This window comes from Centropristis striata, chromosome 15, assembly GCF_030273125.1.
Source record: "Centropristis striata isolate RG_2023a ecotype Rhode Island chromosome 15, C.striata_1.0, whole genome shotgun sequence".
Classification (NCBI taxonomy): domain Eukaryota; kingdom Metazoa; phylum Chordata; class Actinopteri; order Perciformes; family Serranidae; genus Centropristis; species Centropristis striata.
The window spans coordinates 32,074,883-32,094,369 of record NC_081531.1 but is presented as its reverse complement, the minus strand read 5'-3'; the positions used below and the strand labels follow the sequence as shown (position 1 = coordinate 32,094,369).

At 38.3% G+C, this 19,487-nt stretch overlaps 1 protein-coding gene across 1 annotated transcript; it reads left to right on the top strand.

The window, feature by feature from the left end:
• Positions 1-2,954: 2,954 nt before the first annotated feature.
• arhgap31 (Rho GTPase activating protein 31) lies at positions 2,955-18,720 on the top strand. Its single transcript, XM_059350954.1, has 12 exons — positions 2,955-3,448; positions 7,495-7,597; positions 8,569-8,713; positions 11,347-11,429; positions 11,551-11,658; positions 12,251-12,390; positions 12,501-12,708; positions 13,180-13,298; positions 14,140-14,196; positions 14,283-14,921; positions 15,027-15,175; positions 15,934-18,720. The coding sequence occupies exons 1-12, from the start codon at positions 3,349-3,351 to the stop codon at positions 17,902-17,904; spliced, it is 3,822 nt and encodes a 1,273-aa protein (XP_059206937.1). The 5' UTR covers positions 2,955-3,348; the 3' UTR covers positions 17,905-18,720.
• The last annotated feature ends 767 nt before the right edge of the window (positions 18,721-19,487 follow it).

Below are 19,487 nucleotides of genomic sequence, written 5' to 3'. Positions count from 1 at the left end.
TTTAGCCACCTAAACAAGCACAACTGCAGAAACTAGAATATATTATCCATCAAATGAAACCTCATACATGTTTTTCGGTCTTACAGTTCTTCTGTAGCTTTGCAGCTTTGGCTCAAAAGAATGTTTTTGTCTCATCCCTACGCCTAAACCTACCTGGGCAGGTGGCTTTTAAGAGGTTAAATATATTGTCTGTGCACAGTTTTCATTGAATATATGTCACAAAGGATTAGCAAAGATTTAGACCAAGTCCCAACTTTTTTGGAGTCTGGGTTGAAGGAGTTGATGGGGATGCAACTAAATATTTAAAATTTTACATTTAATACGTTTTCTCTGACTTCTACCTTGGGGTACCTTTGCTCATATTGATTAGACAGCCTTGCTCTGTGTAGTAGCATGAACTTTAAAATATTTACATTTGAATAAACACATTATTTAAGGAATATTTTTTTTCCGTTTCCTTCACTGCACTCCACTATATACTGCTGCAGATCTAAGCAGACATTGCATCCCTCTGAGACTATGAGGGACATGTGCCAAAAGAGTAAGAATAACCCCTTATTATTCAGATACAATGACATGTCTTCTCAGCATAGACCTTTTTTTTTTCTTTTAACCCATGCAGAGAAAGAGCGGGATGTCTGAGGCTTTGTATGGACAGAATGATGTCATGTCCTCTTCCTATGGTGCAGAAAGAAAGCTTTGTCTTGTTGAGGCCAAGCCTGGTTATCTAGCTCACATGTGACATTCACAAAACACTTTTAGCACAAAAATATCAACTCTGCAAGTCAGAACACTATGATCCCCTCTACAAAACTAGTCCATTCACATGTTAAAATGCCACTGGTGTCTACAATGTGTACTGTTTTGTTCTTGCTTGTAAATATGGTATAGCGAGTAATGTTCATGTACAAAAGTAATAAGAGCAACAATTTATGCAAAGTCTCTTTGCTTTAGATTTCATATAAACTTCTTGGCTGTGTTCACAAAGTTTCTTAAAAGTTTTAACTGGATGAAATGTAAGCTATTTTTTAAATCAAATTATTTCATTGTACTATTTCAGCTCAGTGGTACCTTTGTACTTCAAGAAGGTCCAGACTCTTTTCTGTGTGGAATTTCTGAAAGTTTCCTCTGGGTGCTCCACTTTTCTCCCAAAGTTCAAACTCATGCAGGTCAGCTGAACTGAGCTAATGCTTGGGATAGGCTCTCCTTTTTGTTTGACTTTTTTTTCTCAGAGAAAACATGCAAAAATAAACAACTTAAAGTTGCTATAATTCATATTTTAGATTTAAAAAAAGGATCAAATTACTACTTATGTATGAAAATGATCACATTTAGTGAAGAGTCTACATAGAAATGTATATATAAAAAAAGGTTAAATGTCTGGCAGCAAAAGTTGCTAAACACTTACTGTCAAAAAACAGTAAACAACTGTAAGTTACTTTACAGATGACCTAAAAAATACAGATAATATACAGTAAAAAACTATATTTAAATATATATATATATATATCTAAATTCTTAAAATATTTCCAGACTTTTGAAGCCTTTATCATCACATCTTAGTTACTTAAGTTACTATAAATGCAATTGCTAAAAACAGGTTAAAATTTAATAATGAAGACTTTGAGGCTAAGTAAAGAGCAAATTATGTAATTATTAAATACAAGATTTGCATTCATCAGGTGGCCACAAACACGATTCCTCCATGTCTGCTGGATAGGCAACAAGTTTGCCATATCAACTCAAAGTAATTTGTCAGTGTTGTTTACAACTTGTCCCTACTGCAGTTTGCTGAGATTTCATATGCTCTTAAAGCCAAAATGTGACTTGGAAACCATAATTGTTGCAAAGATATGAGGCTAGTTAGACTAGACAGCATTCATGCCAACCAACCAAACCAAGTTTCCAAACATAGAGTAGCTTTTCTGCCTTCAGGTCTTGTGTCAGATTAATTTAAAAAATGTCACCGAAGCACTCAGTCACTGTGGTCAGCTGAGGTTTGACAGTGGTCCAACAGGGGTTAACATGCAGCATGGATACACTGCAATTAGTGATTACATTTTAAAATATCACCCCAGGGAAAGTTCAGTACGTTACAGCTTTAAAATTTCAAACCTCAATTTATGGAATTTGGGTTTTAGGATCTGTAATTTTCCATGTGAAACTGTTAAAAGGCTACAAATATGAAGAATACATCATCAGGGAATTATTCATGAACTCTCTCAGGGGAGTGCAGGGATGTAATTGGGTTACATTTACTTAAGACAGGCAGTAAAGGTAATGCTATTAACATCATTGCTACACATTTAATGTTTTAATTGATTATGTCTTTGCAGTCCGGTTTGAAAAAGACGGACATGAAACGCATAGCAGCTTGTAACGAGAACCATGTGTGCCGTCCATCTCCTCATCCCGGCACCCCCCTGCAACCCCCCCCCCCCCCATTTCCCATCTGTGCCCTTCAGGCCCTCACTTCAGTCACCTCCCACTTCCCTCTTCCTTCAGAACCCGTCTGTTTTTGTTTTCGAGCCCGGGCTCTTTGCACAGGAAATTGTATACATAGGGAGCATTCAGGAAGGCAGAGAGCAGCTTTCCCGTCAGCTCCAAGTTTGGGCACATGAAAAAAAAAGTGGATAAAAGAGAGCAGTAATTCCTAAACCAGGAGAGAAACAGAAGTCAGCTGTTCTCCTCCCCTCACTTCACTTCCCTCCCCTTTACACAGTCTCAACATTTCAAAAAATCCATGCCACACCACTGCCACGAGTCCACCTCTAAACATAGAATATTCACAAAATGTTAAAGAAAGATTAAAAATAAAAAAGTATGTTCCTGAGGGGATTTGCCTCTCTTGATATACTACAGAGAAGCCAGTGAAAGGGGGAGACTGGCTGTGTGGAATGAAGGAAAAGAGGAGGAGATAAAAAGGAGCAGAGAGAGAGAGGGAGAGAGAGACTGGCTGGGGGTAAAAAAACAACAGGAAACCGACCGGTTCTAATGCTGTTTCTGCAAATCCTTCACAGATAAAGCAGTGGACTGCCACGTCCTGGCTGAGCAACACTCACGCCATGACTTTTCTTTAATCATCACTTCAAGTTATGACAATCTAAAAAAAGGACTAAAAAAGTTGAAAAATGTGACGTCACTTCTGCTCTCAGCCTCCAACAGTGTGGTTAGTCAGAATGTGAGCGGATGCAGAGAGTTTTTGGGAGCTGACTGCTGGGATTTTTCTATGTGGCTGCTTTTTTTGACCTCCAAGCTCAACCTCTCTGTCGTGGGGTCATATGGATCGATCGCCGTTTTCCCAAGGATCTGTTTGTTTTAATCATCGGGACTACTAACTGGAGCCACATGAAGAATAAAGGGACGAAGCAGAAGGCGAAAAAGAAAGGAAGTGAAAATGCGTTCGGCTGTGACCTGACAGAACATCTCCAGAACTCAGGACAAGATGGTAAACTCTTCTATTATGTTTTACATTTAACACCATTTACATGCATCTGTCATCAAACTACACACTATTTATTAAATGTATTACTTGACTCATACACAGAGGATACCATCTATACTAAATATTAAGCTATTTTAAGTAATTTCATAGATTATTATCACTATTATAACCTTTTCTAAACACATTATGTGGTTAAATTAAGCACAAAAAGGCACACAAGTGTTTTTATATATTAAATACAGGCTTCCATAGGTTACATATATGAATAGAAGGTATACATGTGTTTTACATTTACTGCAGTAAAGCCATTCATTCACACATTGGCTGTATTAAATGGTCATTTGTGACTTTGGGTGTGGCTCTTGGATTTTTTGTGTCAATTTCCTACAGTGACTATAGTTCCTATGACTCGTTTTGTGTCTGACAAAAGACTGGGCGGTGCTGCTGCCTATGGATGAGAGCAAGTAATGAGTCAAGAAAAAATCACGAGAGAAACAATATCCGAAAATTACATTTTGACATCAGGTTTATCCCTTTTCTTTTTTCTGAGCGTACGTTATTTTCTTACAACCATCCCATTTGGGAGCATCAGGATACGTTAAAAAGAAAAGAAAGAAATATCCCCATGTGCATATGAACAGCCGTGTTGAGGATAACTTTAAAGAAGACCTGCTAGAGTGGACACTCTGTAAGGCGGGGCATTCAGTGCAGGAAGTGAGGGAGGAGGTTTGGGTCGTACTCTTCCATCATGGAGGTCCAGCAGACATATTGTGTTTATAGACTGTTAGTGTGTTACTTAAATGCGACTCGAAGCTCCTATGAAAACTAACAGAGACACAAAGTAGATGTTAAGTTTAGATATCTTGGCCTTAAAAACATTTACATTTTATTCTATATATGTGAGTCTACCTGATGCCCACATTTCCTGCATAGTTCTACTTTTGTATGCAAGGATAAGTGTTTAAAATAGATCCCATCTACGCATCACAACTGCACCGAAAATCCAGCACAACTTGCACAAATGTCAACAATGCAAAGTTGCACACTGACAATCTCTTGGTATTCATTAGAGAAAATACTCTTAAATCTCCACTAGTTAAGTTTAAACATTAAAATATATTGAATAATAATGATCACTAGAGAATAATCGATAGAAATTTTGTGTTGTGTGTAAAAAGGGGATGAAACTCACTCCCACTGTCTCACACAGACAAAAGTAATCATGATTATTTTAGTTTGTCACATTTATTTCATTGAAAAACTACAATTATTTGAGAGAAAAAAGCTAGATATCCAAACATAAGTTACAGGGAGGAGGAAAACACAAATTTGATCTTTCGCCAATTTTATGACAAGTTTTTTTTATTTGGCCATGAACCTTTAAATGTGCTTTAGTTAACATACAAGTTCGCCATAAAATGTTTATGTTTATTAAACCTAACCCAAAGAAAGACTGTTAGGGCTGTTAAGGGTTATTTTAAATCCAACCACTGAGTAGCAGCTGCAGTTTCAACATTTAATGGAACATTTAACACGACTGTAGGAACAAACTCGTTGCATCTCTTAAATCTATGATGATGCATGAAAACAAATCAGTGCACAAAGTATCTAAAACTAATCCAAACTAGACTTTTGTTGTTAGACAAGAAGCAACAAGAAGCAGAGATCTCCCTTGCGTACAGAGACTGAGAGGCGCTAAATGAAGGCCCCAGAGTTGTATTTGACCACAGGCATCTCACTGAATGTCCAATTAAGTCAAATAGATGAGAATGTAAATGGAAGATTCTTGGTGTCTGCGGCAATGACTGAGAAATGAACCATTGCTGTAATTATTCTGTAAAGTCCCCGTCCACTCAAAAATGTGTTTTTTCTTATGTTAATGTCCCCTGTAATATCTGACCTTGACTATACTGACTTGGAACTATCTAAAGTTTGTCACTAGAGATGTGTTTTTACATTTCTCTACTAAGGGGCATTTGTCTGTGCTCTTTTTTTACAATTTGAGATTCAAAAGTACACCGGGCAAGATAGATAAGGTACATCATAACCTCGAAAGACAATCAAAGGCCATGAAGGAAATATTTAAGCTAACAGGTCAGTAGAGAGGGCAAAAACACATGTAACATTGGAGCAGATATTGACCCCCTGGAGTCACAAATCAACTGCTGTGATCAAATAACATGTCTTCTTTATGATGCCACAACATAAAAACTAAGCAGTTTAATGACGATAGGGCAAATAAAACTGGAGTTAAGGTCAGATATATTTAGTATAACAATTTTGAACTAGATGTTATCCTCATTTACTTCTTATGTTATATCTGCAACCTGTGTTCACAATCGCAACATTTAAATTTATTGTTGAGCATGATTGTGTTTTTGAAAGTAAAAACATAATTTTCAAAATCAGATTTTATGTTTTTTGTGTTGGTTGGGTTCAAAATGTTGATTCAGTATAAGTCAAAGTGAAAAAATAATGATCAGGTCATAGGTGACGTTGTGCTGAAAAAATCATACCAACATGACATGGTAAACATTTTTTTAAGTGGTAAATACAGTCAGAATGATATGTATTCAAAAACGGCCAAAATAGCCCAAGACTCCAAAGGATTAATGCACGCTTCACAATCACTAATAATGTGTCAGCCATATGTCTGCTAGTCGCCGAAACTAGCTCTGTCTGCAGATCTCGAGGCATGTGGCCGAGACTCGCACTGCTCTTTCACCGGTCAACCTAGCACAGCCAGCAGTAGTGGGTCAGGCAAATGCCAGATCCAGACAGATCAGTTTGAGGGAGAAAAGAGTAAATCTGCTTCCAGCCCCCTTTCTGAGTGTTTTCTTTTCTCCTGGGAAAGACCATATTAAAACAATATTAACCATAGCAGGATATTTTTAAAACATGCCTTGAGGGGGACTTTGTGGAGGATAAATTTTGTTAGTAAGATGATACTCAACACCAAGAGAAAAGGAAATAAAAGTGTACAACCCTGATTCCAAAAAATGTTGGGAAGCTGTGCTGCAAACATTAAATTCACCGTCTACTGTAGTTGAATTTACATCAAAAAGGATTAGCAAATCAGTAAATAAAATAGTTTATAGTTATAAGTCTACAAGACAAACTACCGATGGTATGACTAATTATTGGGACATATACACAAAGCCTGAAATAAATGTGATTAAATTATAAATTAATAAATTATAGAATAGAACAGAAATCGCCCGAAATAAGTAAAAGTAGTTTATTTATATTAGGATTAATTTCATGGCCAAATTTATGTATTCCAAAGGCATATTTTTATTTATTTATTTAATATTGACTTAAATGGCATTTGATACTTTAAACCTGCAGTGACACATAACAACTTATTTCTACGTAATATCACAAGTGGATACAACTTAAGGTTATTGTTTCTATCCGAAAAGAGTTACATTTAAATGAATGAAATGCAGTGATAAATCAACACAAGAAGTGTAAAAGACAGTTGATGTCAATTATCTGTGTTTAAAAAGAAATCCAAATGCATCAAAAACACATTCAGCTTCAGAACAAAGAAAGTCTGCTGATTTGCAATCAGTTGCTACTTTCAGAATTAGCTTAAGGGAAGTTGTGGTCAGACTGAATCAGAGCATGTGATTTAGCTGTAAAGCCACTGTCAGTAAAACTATTTTAAAGTGCAGGTAAACACACTAGTGTACAGAAGATGATGTACTGTAGTCCAGAAAGCTGTGTAGGTCAGTGGTAACATTTCAAAAGCCGTTTTCTATTAGAGGAAATGTCGTAAGTAATACCAGCTACAAGGACTGGGTGTGTCAACCTTCCTCTGAAACAAACAAACCATTTTTAACTTCCTGTCAAAGTCCACCTACAATCAGCGGCCCTAAGGAATAGAAAACAGACATAGTGGAACAAACCCTATACCATGAAGTCAACCTTACAGTATGTGCATTGTTACTGCTGGAACATGACTTCTACACTTGTTTCCTTCTCCTGCTTTTAACATTAAAGTCCAATACATGACTAAAAGTAACATGACTGTTTCTTAACCTCAGTTCCTCAGGTTCTGAAGAAATGTGCAGAGTTTATTGAGGAACATGGGGTTGTGGACGGGATCTACAGACTGTCGGGGATCACCTCAAATATCCAGCGTCTCAGGTACTCATCCAACATGTCCAGTTATTCATTTAAAGTATCAAAAACCTCAAAGCATAGAAAATACTACAAATAAAGTGATAGGAATTATGATTTCATGACAAAGCAAGAGTGTTTATTCTATAATTATTTGTGTATACAAGCGGTGGAAAAAAGTATTGAAAACCTTTACTTAAGTAGAAGTATTAGTACCACACTGCAGAATGACTCCACTACAAGTAAAAGTCCTGAATTCAAAACTTACTGAAGAAAAGTACAAAAGTATCAGCATCAAAATGTACTTAAAGTATCAAAAGTAAAAGTATAGGTTATGCAGAATGGACCCACTCAGATTGTTTTTATAATTCAAAATTGGATTATTATTATGATTATTATTATGATAATATGATGCATTTATGTGAGAAGCATTTTCAATTTTCTCAAGATAGGGCTAATTTTAACTACTTAATATACTGTTATTTGGTTTAATTAAAAAAATGTCTAATCACTTTAAATTTATCATGTTTTTATGTTAAATCTCGAACTGTAAATTAACTAAAGCTGTCAGCTAATTGTAGTCGAGTAGAAGTATAAAGTTACATAAAATGGAAATACTCAAGTAATGTACAAGCGCCTCAAAATTGTACTTAAGTACAGTACCTGAGTAAATGTACTTAGTTACATTCCACCACTGGTACACCCTGTTTGGTCCAATTATTCAGTAGAAATAGATGCTAAATCAAATATTATTTAAAATCATGTGCAAATTAGGATTAGTACAGCTTCTTTTTTAATTCATGCAGGCTAAATAAATATCTTTAATTTTTATAATGTTTTCCAAAATTAGTATTGAGGTTGTTTAGCATTGTTTGTTTGCCGCAACAACGTTAGTCTAACAAGCCACACGCTGCAACAGTAGTTAGCAGGGGTGGTAACAATCAGAGCATTGAGCTAACTGTGCGTGTGTGTGTGTGTGTGTGTGTGTGTGTGTGCAGGCAGGAATTCTGCTCCGAGGCGTGCCCTGACCTTACAAAGGAAGTGTACCTCCAGGACATCCACTGTGTGGGTTCCTTATGTAAGCTGTTCTTCAGGGAGCTACCCAATCCTCTGCTCACATATGAGCTGTACAGCAAATTCACTGTGAGTACATTTATGTTTACAGTTTTGTGCCGGTTCGATGGCAGATTCATGCTTCACAAACACTAATCAGTAACAGACAAAATGGCAACACCCGACTCCAGACGTCAACAAGCTGCATTTATTCCACATGTTCTCTCAATATATTTCTTTCAGCACTATAAAGGCTTCATTTATTATCATTCATCATGGGTGTGACCTCATTTCTCTGTTTCACTATTGATCAGCTGTTTTAATTTCTTCCCTGGAGAATACAGTACCATTAGCAGATGTTAACTGAACTGAAGAACATACAATCATAAGTATGATTTATTATCATTCATCAGCTTCGTTATTAAAAGTAGTTCTAGTTTTGCTGCTTATACTGTAAGACAAAACTGATTGTAAGAGGCTGAATTATTATCTGTTTTATCTTTAATGTGAGTGTTTTTTGTGGGCTGCTATGTCGCCAGGCGGTTCTGGTAAATAATTACTTCTACACAACTGAAGAGATGGATCTAACGATGAAAACTTTTTGTTTCTAGCCCCTCTGGATCACAGTGGGGGATTTAAACCGGCCACACTATGCTCATTTTGAAGTTCAGACTTGTGTTTTCACCCTGTGTCTGTAATGTGCCATTTTAGCGCCTGTCGCTTTAAGTCTGCCTTTTAGAAAAGCTGAGTCTTTTAGTCTTCTGCATCTGCACTCTTGGCATTGCTGCACCATCATTGCAGCCAGAGAATGACTGCCAGGGACAGAATAAGGCGGGTCATGACTTCTTAGGTTGCAACACATAGGCAAATGTCAGAGAGTGACCATCGCATGCTGAGGTGATATGTTGACATCGCAAGTGTGACACACACGGATATCAGCTGATTGCTTGTAATCCGTTTGACAGCCAAGTGGACACACACACACACACACACACACACACACACACACACACACACACACACACACACACACATATATATTCTCCAAACTTTAATTTGTGTATGGGTGTCTGCAGCCCTAGAAAATGACACTGAAGCAGCACTTTCTACTCATATATAGCTGTGGTATCGCAACCTTACAAAAGTCCTGGCGGCTCGTTTAACCCTTTATCAGGCAAAGAACTATATTTGGTAACTTCAGGTAATATTTCGAGAAAAAAAGTTGCAAATTTACTAGATTAAAGTGGCAAATCTACAAGAAAAAAGTTGCAGATTTGAGAGATTTAAAGTGGCAAATCTGCACGAAAAAAGTCGCAGATTTACCAGAAAAAAGTGGGAAAAAGCAACTTTTTTCTCCCAGATTCACCACTTTAACCCTTAATAGGGCACTCATTGAAATACTTGCAAATTCCAAATTTCCACCCTAGAGAATATTGGAGGATATTACATACTGCTAGAATGTGCAAGAAAACATACGGGAATAATATTTTGAGAAAAAAGTTTTCGAGATTAAAGTGGCAAATCTTCAAGAAAAGAATTTAAAGTGTTGAATCTGGGGGGGGGGGTTTTGCTTTTTTCCCATAAATCAGCGACTTTTTTCGCGCAGATTTGCCACTTTAAATCTCTTAAATCTGCAACTTTTTTTCTTGTAGGTTTGCCACTTAAAATTTGCCACTAAATTTTTTTCTCAAAATATTATTTTCGTATATGTTTTTTTTACACATTCTAGCAGTATGTAAAATCCTCCAATATTCTCTAGGGTTGAAATTTGCAATTTGTATTTCAATGAGTGCCCTATTAAGGGTTAAAGGCACACAGTTTCAAAAACAAGTTGTGACCATTCCTCCATGTATTCTGTTTTGATACTTTTACAGTATTTATATAGGGCCTTAATCTGCTTTATAATCAAAAAGGTACCGTTAAGGTTTGTAATGTAGCAAGAGTGAAATCAATACAAGTATAATGAGGTAAGTTTGAAATTTATCCAGTGTGGTCAAAACTTGGGTGTCACAATCTCTACATTTAGTAGCAGAGCGAGGTATTTCCTGGATGAACTGCAGAATATGAATGAGACTTTAGTGAGGAGCCGGAGAGAAGGAACTGTAAGACCTGGTTCTGTGTAGCTTTCTGTGTACCTTGACGGGCTATTAGCATACCTTGGCATTCATACATCTTGTGGTTGGTGTCTGAAAACTCCAGTACAGCAGCGTTTTAGGTGTTCAGTTCCTCACGTGGTGAATTGTAAAAACGCAACAAAAGCCAGTTTCCCTTTCTTGCCTAGTTGTCTTTGAAAGAATGAACTCTTATCAACAGGAGCATTGAGCAAGATCTGTAAAATTTTAGATAGGAATGCTTGAATTTGTGTGTATAATTGATTAATACACCTGCTTAATCTGATATTTAAGACATTTAGGATGTAACACTAAAATTAATCTTTGTTCCATTGGCGTTGGACATAAAGGCAGAAGACTGTGCAAGAGCACATTTTACCAATTACTAATGTTGACAGCCTCATCCGTGACTAACAAATGCAGCTAACACGCTCAGCTGTCTGGGCCTCAATCACATTAGTGTGACTGCATACACTTTTCAGCATGTCTGTTTACATTTGTTGAGCATTTGGTAGACTTGCTGGAAGCCTGCAGGGCCATGCAGTAGCTTACCCTACAGCTCTTCAAAATATACATTTTTTTGACATGGACGTCTTTCTGTTTTGCATGCAGGAAGCGGTCCTGGTCCAGGGGGATCATGAGAGACTGTTACACATTCAGGGGGTCATCAAGGCACTGCCGACCCCTCACTTCAGGTGAACATCATCCTCTTTCACTCAACAATAAAGTTATTGTATAGCTGACATCCCTGTTTGCCAGGTTTTACATGTCATGTTGTAATACATGTGATAAGGAATGTTTGTCAACTGTCCTCAGGACTCTGGAGTACCTCACTAAGCACCTGGCCCACCTGGCTACTTTAAGCGCAGAGACCAACATGCATACACGTAACCTGGCCCTAGTGTGGGCTCCAAATCTATTAAGGTGAGTTTAACCGCACAGATATGCCGGAAACACTTGTTACATTAAAAAAGAACTGTACACTGTAAAAAATAATCTGTTTATTTTACGGTAAAATACCGGCAGCTATGGTTGCCAGAACTTTGCCGTAAAAAATACAGTGAGTGGGTTTTCTACTGTAAATTTAAATGTAAATATCAGCAAAACCTGTAATTTAGACTGAATAATCCTGTTATTTTTAGGGTCATTGTGTCATTGTGACATCATGGTATTTCTCCATTAATTTTACATGGTAATGTTATATTTTTACAGCAAAACTGTGTGTTTTCTACAGTTTATGACAGTAAAAGTTAAAGTTTTGTGCTATTCTTTGATTTACAGTAATTAAAAGTGTCTACTACAGTGATACACAATTTACACCCTATTTGTGATGTAATTTGACAGTGTTTTACTGTCATTTCTACAAACATTTTTTACAGTGTAGATATACTTTCCGGTCTGAAAAAATTGAGTTTTTACATTATTGCGAAAGTATTTGTACGAAAAGCTGTCATGGAATTCAAAGAAACAATTATTTATTAATCTTTCTAATTATATTGATCTCTTATTTTATCAGATCTAAAGATATCGAGACGTCAAGTAGCAATGGAGACATGGCTTTCCAGGAGGTGCGAATACAACAGTCAGTGGTTGAATTTATTCTGAACCACACAGAGGAGATCTTCAGTGATTCAGTGCAAATCAAACCCAAAGAAGGTAATTCATAAAAAAAATATATAATCTTGTGTGGGATATTTGTTGGCCTACAGGATTTGGTAATTCACAACTGAGAAAAACAAGCAAACTGATTTATTATACTTCTCCAGGACCAAGTTTGAAGTGCGGGGAGAAGTATGCAACACTTCCGATCAGTGGGCAGGGTGTGCCGATGAAACTGATGAGCCTGGAAGAAGCGCAGGCCCGCTCCTTGAGTCCAAACCATCCTGTGCATAGAGAACGCCAGCGGGAGAACAGTCTGCCTGATACCAGCACAGCCACGCTCTACCACACAGTCATAGACATATCAGACAGCAAGTAAGACAGATTTGGGTTCAGTCCTTTAACCCTTTATCAGGCGAAGAACTATATTTGGTAACTTCAGTGGATATCAAAATGGGGTTGAGAAAAAAGTTGCAAATTTACTAGATTAAAGTGGCAAATCTACAAGAAAAAAGTCGCAGATTTAAGAGATTTAAAGTGGTGAATCTGTGAGAAAAGTTGCTTTTTTCCCACTTCTTTCTCATAAATCTGTGACTTTTTTCCACGCTGATTTGCTACTTTAAATCTCTTAAATCTGCAACTTTTTTCTTGTAGATCTGCCACTTTAATCTAGTAAATTTGCACCTTTTTTCTCAAAATATTTTTATTTTTTATTTTGGATATCCGCTGAAGTTACCAAATACGGTTCTTCACCTGATAAAGGGTTAAGACTTTTTCATACATGTATTACTGTCAGAACGTGCTGTGGAATAGCACTTGGCTCAATAGTCTCTCTTCATCTGTTAGGAGAAAGTTCTCTGGGAAATCGAAGAAGTGGAAGTCCATCTTCAACCTGGGACGGTCGGTGGACTCGAAGGGAAAACTGAGCCGGAATGGCAGCGTGTTCATAAGAGCACAAGGAACAGGTATAATGTCCAAAGTGAGAGTTAAAGGGGCCATGTGTAATTATACTGGCCATATGCTCCAAACAATAAGGGTTAATATTTCACCTTGAGCAAGAATTATATGATTTACCAACTGCAGGGATGTCACTGTTCAAGATTGGGTAACGCTTCAGTCAGACAGTCTGGGATGTTTTCATGCAGCCTGGTCTTTAATATCACCATAATGCAGATATCTGTTTGGTTGTTGGGAATCTGCAGTCTCCTTTAGTCCACCTTGTTGACAAGAGGACAGTTTTTTGTGGGAAAAAGACTTTAGGCACAGCAGGTTTATGTGGAGCTGCTATTAGCCTAGCCTGCTTTGCTTCTGCTTCTGGAAGAATGTGGGTTCTTAGTTCATTGGGACTTTATTTAAACTGTAAATACAACAGAATTTGATAATTTGCTTATGCTTCTTTTGTTCTAACTTGTTTTACATAGCACACCAATTTTGTTTTGGAATTGGGGTTGTATTACAAGACAGGAAAGGCCGGGGCTAGCTGGTTAGCAGGCTCATTTCAGGAGATATTTCTGCAACACTATACATAGAAATCTGTGACATAATGTCAAAATTGATAGTTCTTCACATTCTCTTAATGATGTAATTACATTTTTAGAAAGTTTTAAACTAAAAATCTGGCCATATCTGATACATTGCATGTTTAACAATGAATTCATGATGTAAATACACCACACACATTTTAGAACATTTTAGATTCAAATTTCACGATATATATGATATGTTTTAACATTCTTTACAGCCTCTAGGCACTTGAAGTTAAAGAGTGATCATGTTATGGGGGCTTTTTTTGTTGTTTTTTAACAGAAAAGGCTGCTCTTCGTCCATCCAGGAGCATGGAGTCCTTGTGCTCCCTACCAACAGGTGGGTTTAAAGCTTAGATACTTGATTTTAAACACATGGCAAAATGAATGTGATATTGTAACACTTGTGTTATTTTTACCACACAGATGATGACAGAACAGGAAACTGTGCAGCTGGTGGATCCGGCAGCCTTTTTGCTCCAGATGTAAAATCCAGAACGCTAGGATCCGACTCGCTCTATGACCTGAGTGAACAAGACCAAAACTGGGAGTTTAAAGGGACGAAAGCCGACGGGGCAACAGGTGGCTGGAGCTCGAGCATGAGCCAAAAGGGTTCCCCAGGTGCCTCTGCACCCCCTCAAAAAACACTGCCAGAGCAGCTGAAGGTGTTCAAGGGCGATGACGTCAGCGGCTACAAGCCCACTTCTCCGAAAAACAGGAGGATGTTGTACTCTGGCTCCTCCAACAGCTCCTCTCGGCCCTCCTTCCCTGGGAGCTTCTTCCCGCTGGAGTCCTCGCCGAGGCATCAGCGCAGAGCTGTCAACATATCTGAGCCTTTTGCCGTGTCTGTACCCCTGCGCGTGTCAGCCGTTATCAGCTCCAACAGCACGCCATGCAGGGGGCACGCCAAGGAAAAAGCAGCTACTCTGAAACCCTGCAGAGAGAGCTCAGAGCAGGGCAGCAGCATGAGAAAAAGCAACACGTTCCCCCAACTGGAACCCAAGAAGCAGGAAGGAACGGAGAGGAAAAACAAAGAGGAGCTGACCTCTGGCGTCCCTCCACAGGGTGAGGACTTTTTTTATTGCATTTTTAAAGGGATTGTTATTCTATTATATTAAAGCCATACATGTGTAACAGGATGTCACAAAAAAATTCTACTTTTTTTCTTAGATGCAAGAAAAGAAATGGTGCAAGAAGGTCAAGGAGTGTTAAATACTTCTGAACTGGAGCCAGCATCTCTTGCAAATGCAAGAGAAGGCAAAGATGCAGCGCCATCTCCTGGGAAAGACGTGCACGACAAGCAGATAACTATGCAACTGGTAAATCATGTTAGTTGTGCTTTTACTTGAGCAGAATTGCAGATGCTATCTTTCATTGGGGCTTGTGTTTTATGTTGGTTTTATTATCAAAATACGTTTTTCAAGATAAAAGCCTAAAAATACCACAATAAAAAGTAAAAGTCAGAAAACTAAACACCACAAGGCATTGGTGTTTGGTTAGCTATTCTCAGATAAATCACTTCATCCAATTATTTGGAGTACCCAGGTCAAATTAAGTTAAATAACTGGGATTTACAGGTTAAAGAAAAATATAATTTATAGTCTGAATTCCAATATTGCTGCTTCAAGATAAGAAATAAAGCATTTTTTGCACTTTTCCAAAATTGCAATTTTAGAGTTACATTTTTTTTTTTTCAAAACTTATCTTTGATTTCTCGTGTGTATCAATTCAGTGATCAACTATCCAATAGTTAGCTGCTTGTGAGTTCATATGAATAAGTAAATTATTGTGTTATTAAGAATATTATCTCTTATTGATTGCAAAGTCTTAAGTTGAAATGAAATTATACTGTTGCGGACTTTGTGATTTCAGCACAAAGTCCGCTTTGTTTTCTAAAGAATCAATATTGTATTGTGATGAAACTTGGGATTTACACCCTATTTCTATAAAGGTAATATGAGGGCTGAATAGTATTCAGATATGTAAAGGTGATTATTGTTTGTTTTAGAAATGAATGGAGGAATAATTTTAGTCATAAATTCTTAATTCTTTCTGTTTCTCCCTGATACTTTCTCAGGACAAGGGATCTTCTACTGGGAAAGAGCTGTGGTCTGAACTGAAGATAACTGAACCTGAAATCGACCTGCTGGATGAGACTTTTAAACCTGTTTTCGGCTCCAAGAGCAACTTTGAGGGCATGAAGTTAACGATGGACGTCAAGTCGAAACGAAGCCGCAGCTCTCCATCTCTGTCGTTGTTATTTAGGGAGCAGTCCTCAAATACCTCTCTGAGTGATCGTACAGTCGCCACTGGATCAAACGCCGCAAAGAAACAGCCCTCAGAATCGGACCTCTTACTTTCCGTCAACAAACACACAGAAAACACCCGACCTGCTGACATGGTGGAGGAGAAAGAGAAGAAGCTGCATCTTAAAATCACACCGTTAAACAAAGATGATACCAAACAGTGCCAGATTCCTTTAAAGGAAACATGTTTGGATGAAGTTACGAATCCGTTGACAATAGAGGATTTGCCAACGGTTGTAGGCTTCTCGGGAGCAGATGACAAAAAATCTGAGAAATGTCCTCAAGGAGACAAAAGTGTCTCCTTGGATGGAGCAAAGAAGAGTGCGATTCCTCAGTTGGAGGTTATTCAGAGGCTGTCGGTGTGTTTGGAGGAGAGACCTCGCACTTTGGAGCTGCCAATCCTCGACCACGATGAAGGATCAGGAGGAAATTCAGAGGAGCTGGACTTGGTGGAGCCCTGGGAGGATTTCAGCTCCACCAAGCAGTGGGTTACCAGTCCCCTCCACTCACCTGACATAGAAGAGTTGTTTAACCAGCTATCACCCTTCAGCTCATGTGGGGAAACTCAGATTTCACCTCCTCTAGTTGATAATAACAAGCAGTCTGTCGGTAAGAGCACTGAACACTCCTCAGGAAACATTCCTCAGAATACCAGTAGCAAAGCAGAAAACAAATGGTCGTATTTGCCGTCAGGGATCAGTGCGAACAGCAGCAACACGACACAACCTCACACGGGAAAAAGCAGCACAACAAAACAGAAGAATACAGTGTCATCTCAGAGATTTTACAGACAGATGTCTTATGAAGCAGAGAGAAGAGAGGAGAATTACTTTTCCAAACACAGACCGTATTCACTGAATTTAGACCTGGGACAACGATGCATCAGAGACATTTCGAATCAGCAAAACCGTAATTCCTCAGAGTTTTCTTGCCAGAGAGGATTACTGACCTCCTCTGAGTCTGTGAGCAACAGGCTGCCTTCAGAACTGGAGCTGTTTCTGAGTGATCGGCAGGCGCCTCTACGCCGAAATTCAGCCCCGGTCAGCGTGTCATCGGTGCGCACGGCCTTCATGATAAAAACATGCCAGGCCAAAGCTGTGCCCGTCGTCCCCCCGAAGGTGCAGTACAGTCAGATACCTCCCTCCAGACACGAGAAGGATTTGGATGCAGCGAAGGAACAAGAAAAGGAACATCCTAAGACAGGTGCAGAGAAAACCAACGCTGCACCTCCTCCAGCGATGTCAGATCTAAAGGAGGAGCTGGAGAATAAAAAGCCTGCCCCCAAACACCAAAAACAGCCACATGTTGCTGAGTCTTTGAAGACTACTTCCACTCCAGAGCTGCCAGTCATCACAAGGAGACACGCGCCCAGTCTGGAAGTGTTTGTAGATTGTCCCAGACCAAACAGAGGGAACATCTTACAGAGACCATCTTTTAGGAACAGACAGAGACCTCAAAGTCTCATACTGCTCAGCCCTCCTTTCCCCATCATGGACTACCCTCCGTCAGGAGACGACGGCAAGCTCCTTTCATCCATCAAGAGCCTGAACGACACGCCAGCTGTGAACGTCTTTTCTAAAGAGATGGCGGAGAACTTCAGGACGCCGGAGGGGATCTCGCTTCAAAACAAAATGACTATTCCAAAAAGTGGACAGAGACTGGAGACGTCAACCAGCTGCTTCTACCAGCCGCAGAGGAGGTCCATGATATTTGACAGCAGGAGCCACAGACAGATTGAGTGACTGGAGGTGCAGTCGCTGACTATGAGACAGGCTGTGTGTAAATATAGATACAGTATACGAGGAAATTGAACAGAGGATGATATGATAATGTATAGCCATGGCATCTTGTTTGCTATGATTCAAGCATTTCACAGTATTGGAGAAAGAGTTGTGGAAGCTGTGATGTATGTGAAAGTGAAAATTAAGCTTGACTCTGATTTAGGGCTGCAACTATTTTTTTTTTAATCTATTAATCTGCTGATTATTTCTCAATTAGTCAATTAATTGTTTGGTCCATAATTGTTAGCATAAAAGATTTAAAAACAGGTAAAAGGTAGTAGAGATCTCAACTCAAGGTCTTCTTACTAGCTTTTTCCAAAATGGTTTCAACCACATTTCACAGTCAGATGATAGAGTTTAATCAGTTGTCATGAAGAGAATTAATTGTGCAAACTCTTGGAGAAAAAGTTGCTTGTGTCAGTTTCGGGGATCTAATGCTCAGTATTGGTCTGATGCTGGCTAAAAAACACTAGATTGGAAGAGAGAGAGTAAATAGGATATGATACATAAGGCAATAGACAATCACATAAAGGTTTAACTAAACTTTGAGCAACGTGCAGTGAAGAGAGATGTGACACAAGCGCAGATGAGCAGCTCCTTGATAAAAAAAAAATTTAAACAATAATTGCATAGCTCAATCAAAACCAGGGCTTTGTATTTTTTCCTTCAGATGAGCAGAATATTTGTTTTTCAAATTGTGTATGATGTTTTGTAGATGGCATGGTAAACAAAGTGCATCCACACAAATGTATAATTAACAGCTTAAGAGAGGGAAAGAGACGGAAAAAGTGATATTGAGCGTACCCAATTTTAATATACTGGATTCTAATATGTTAACGTCAGTTTTAGAAGAAACAAATACATGATCCCATGTATGTCCACCATGTTATGGCATATAGTTCGATTACAACCACGATTTAGAAAAAATTGGGGATGCTGTGTAACAAATAAAAACAGAAAACATTAAAACTTTGCTACTCCTATGTGAGATGAAAACTGAACAAAGAAAATATATTTAATGTGTTAAAACAAAAAAAGGGTTAGACCAAAAAAAAACGTTTTTTAACTCCTGTTGTTTCAGTTGTGTTGTACCCACATGCACAACTGCAGAAACTAGAGGGATGTTAACTTTTTAAATGAAGCCTTGTACATGTATTTTGGCCTTACAGTTCTTCTGTTATAAGCTTTGGCTCAATTTCTAACTCTCCCCCTACTCCTTAACCTGCCTAGACAGGTGGGTTTTCAGAGGTTAACTTCCAAACTGATAAACTTTTGTGTTCGTAAGTATAAACTGTGAATTCTGTTTGTACTTGTGTTTCACACATGCAGCGTACCAGCTTATTTCGAATCAGGGTTGTATTTTAACTTAATGACATTCTGGATCACACTGACATATATACTCACGTCTGAACTGAGTGGAAGTGTGTAGTAAAAGCTACATAAACTGAAGAACTGACAATGAAACTGTTAAACAGTTTAACAGCCAAACATTTTGATCATGTCAATGAAGATGTGTTTATTTATTCCTTTATTAACATACACCT

Coding starts and splice junctions, on each gene's coding strand:
- arhgap31 (XM_059350954.1), top strand. CDS start 3,349: ATGAAGAATAAAGGGACGAAGCAGAAGGCGAAAAAGAAAGGAAGTGAA. Junction 7,598..8,568: donor TCAAATATCCAGCGTCTCAG/GTACTCATCCAA, acceptor GTGTGTGTGCAG/GCAGGAATTCTGCTCCGAGG. Junction 14,922..15,026: donor CTCTGGCGTCCCTCCACAGG/GTGAGGACTTTT, acceptor TTTTTTTCTTAG/ATGCAAGAAAAGAAATGGTG.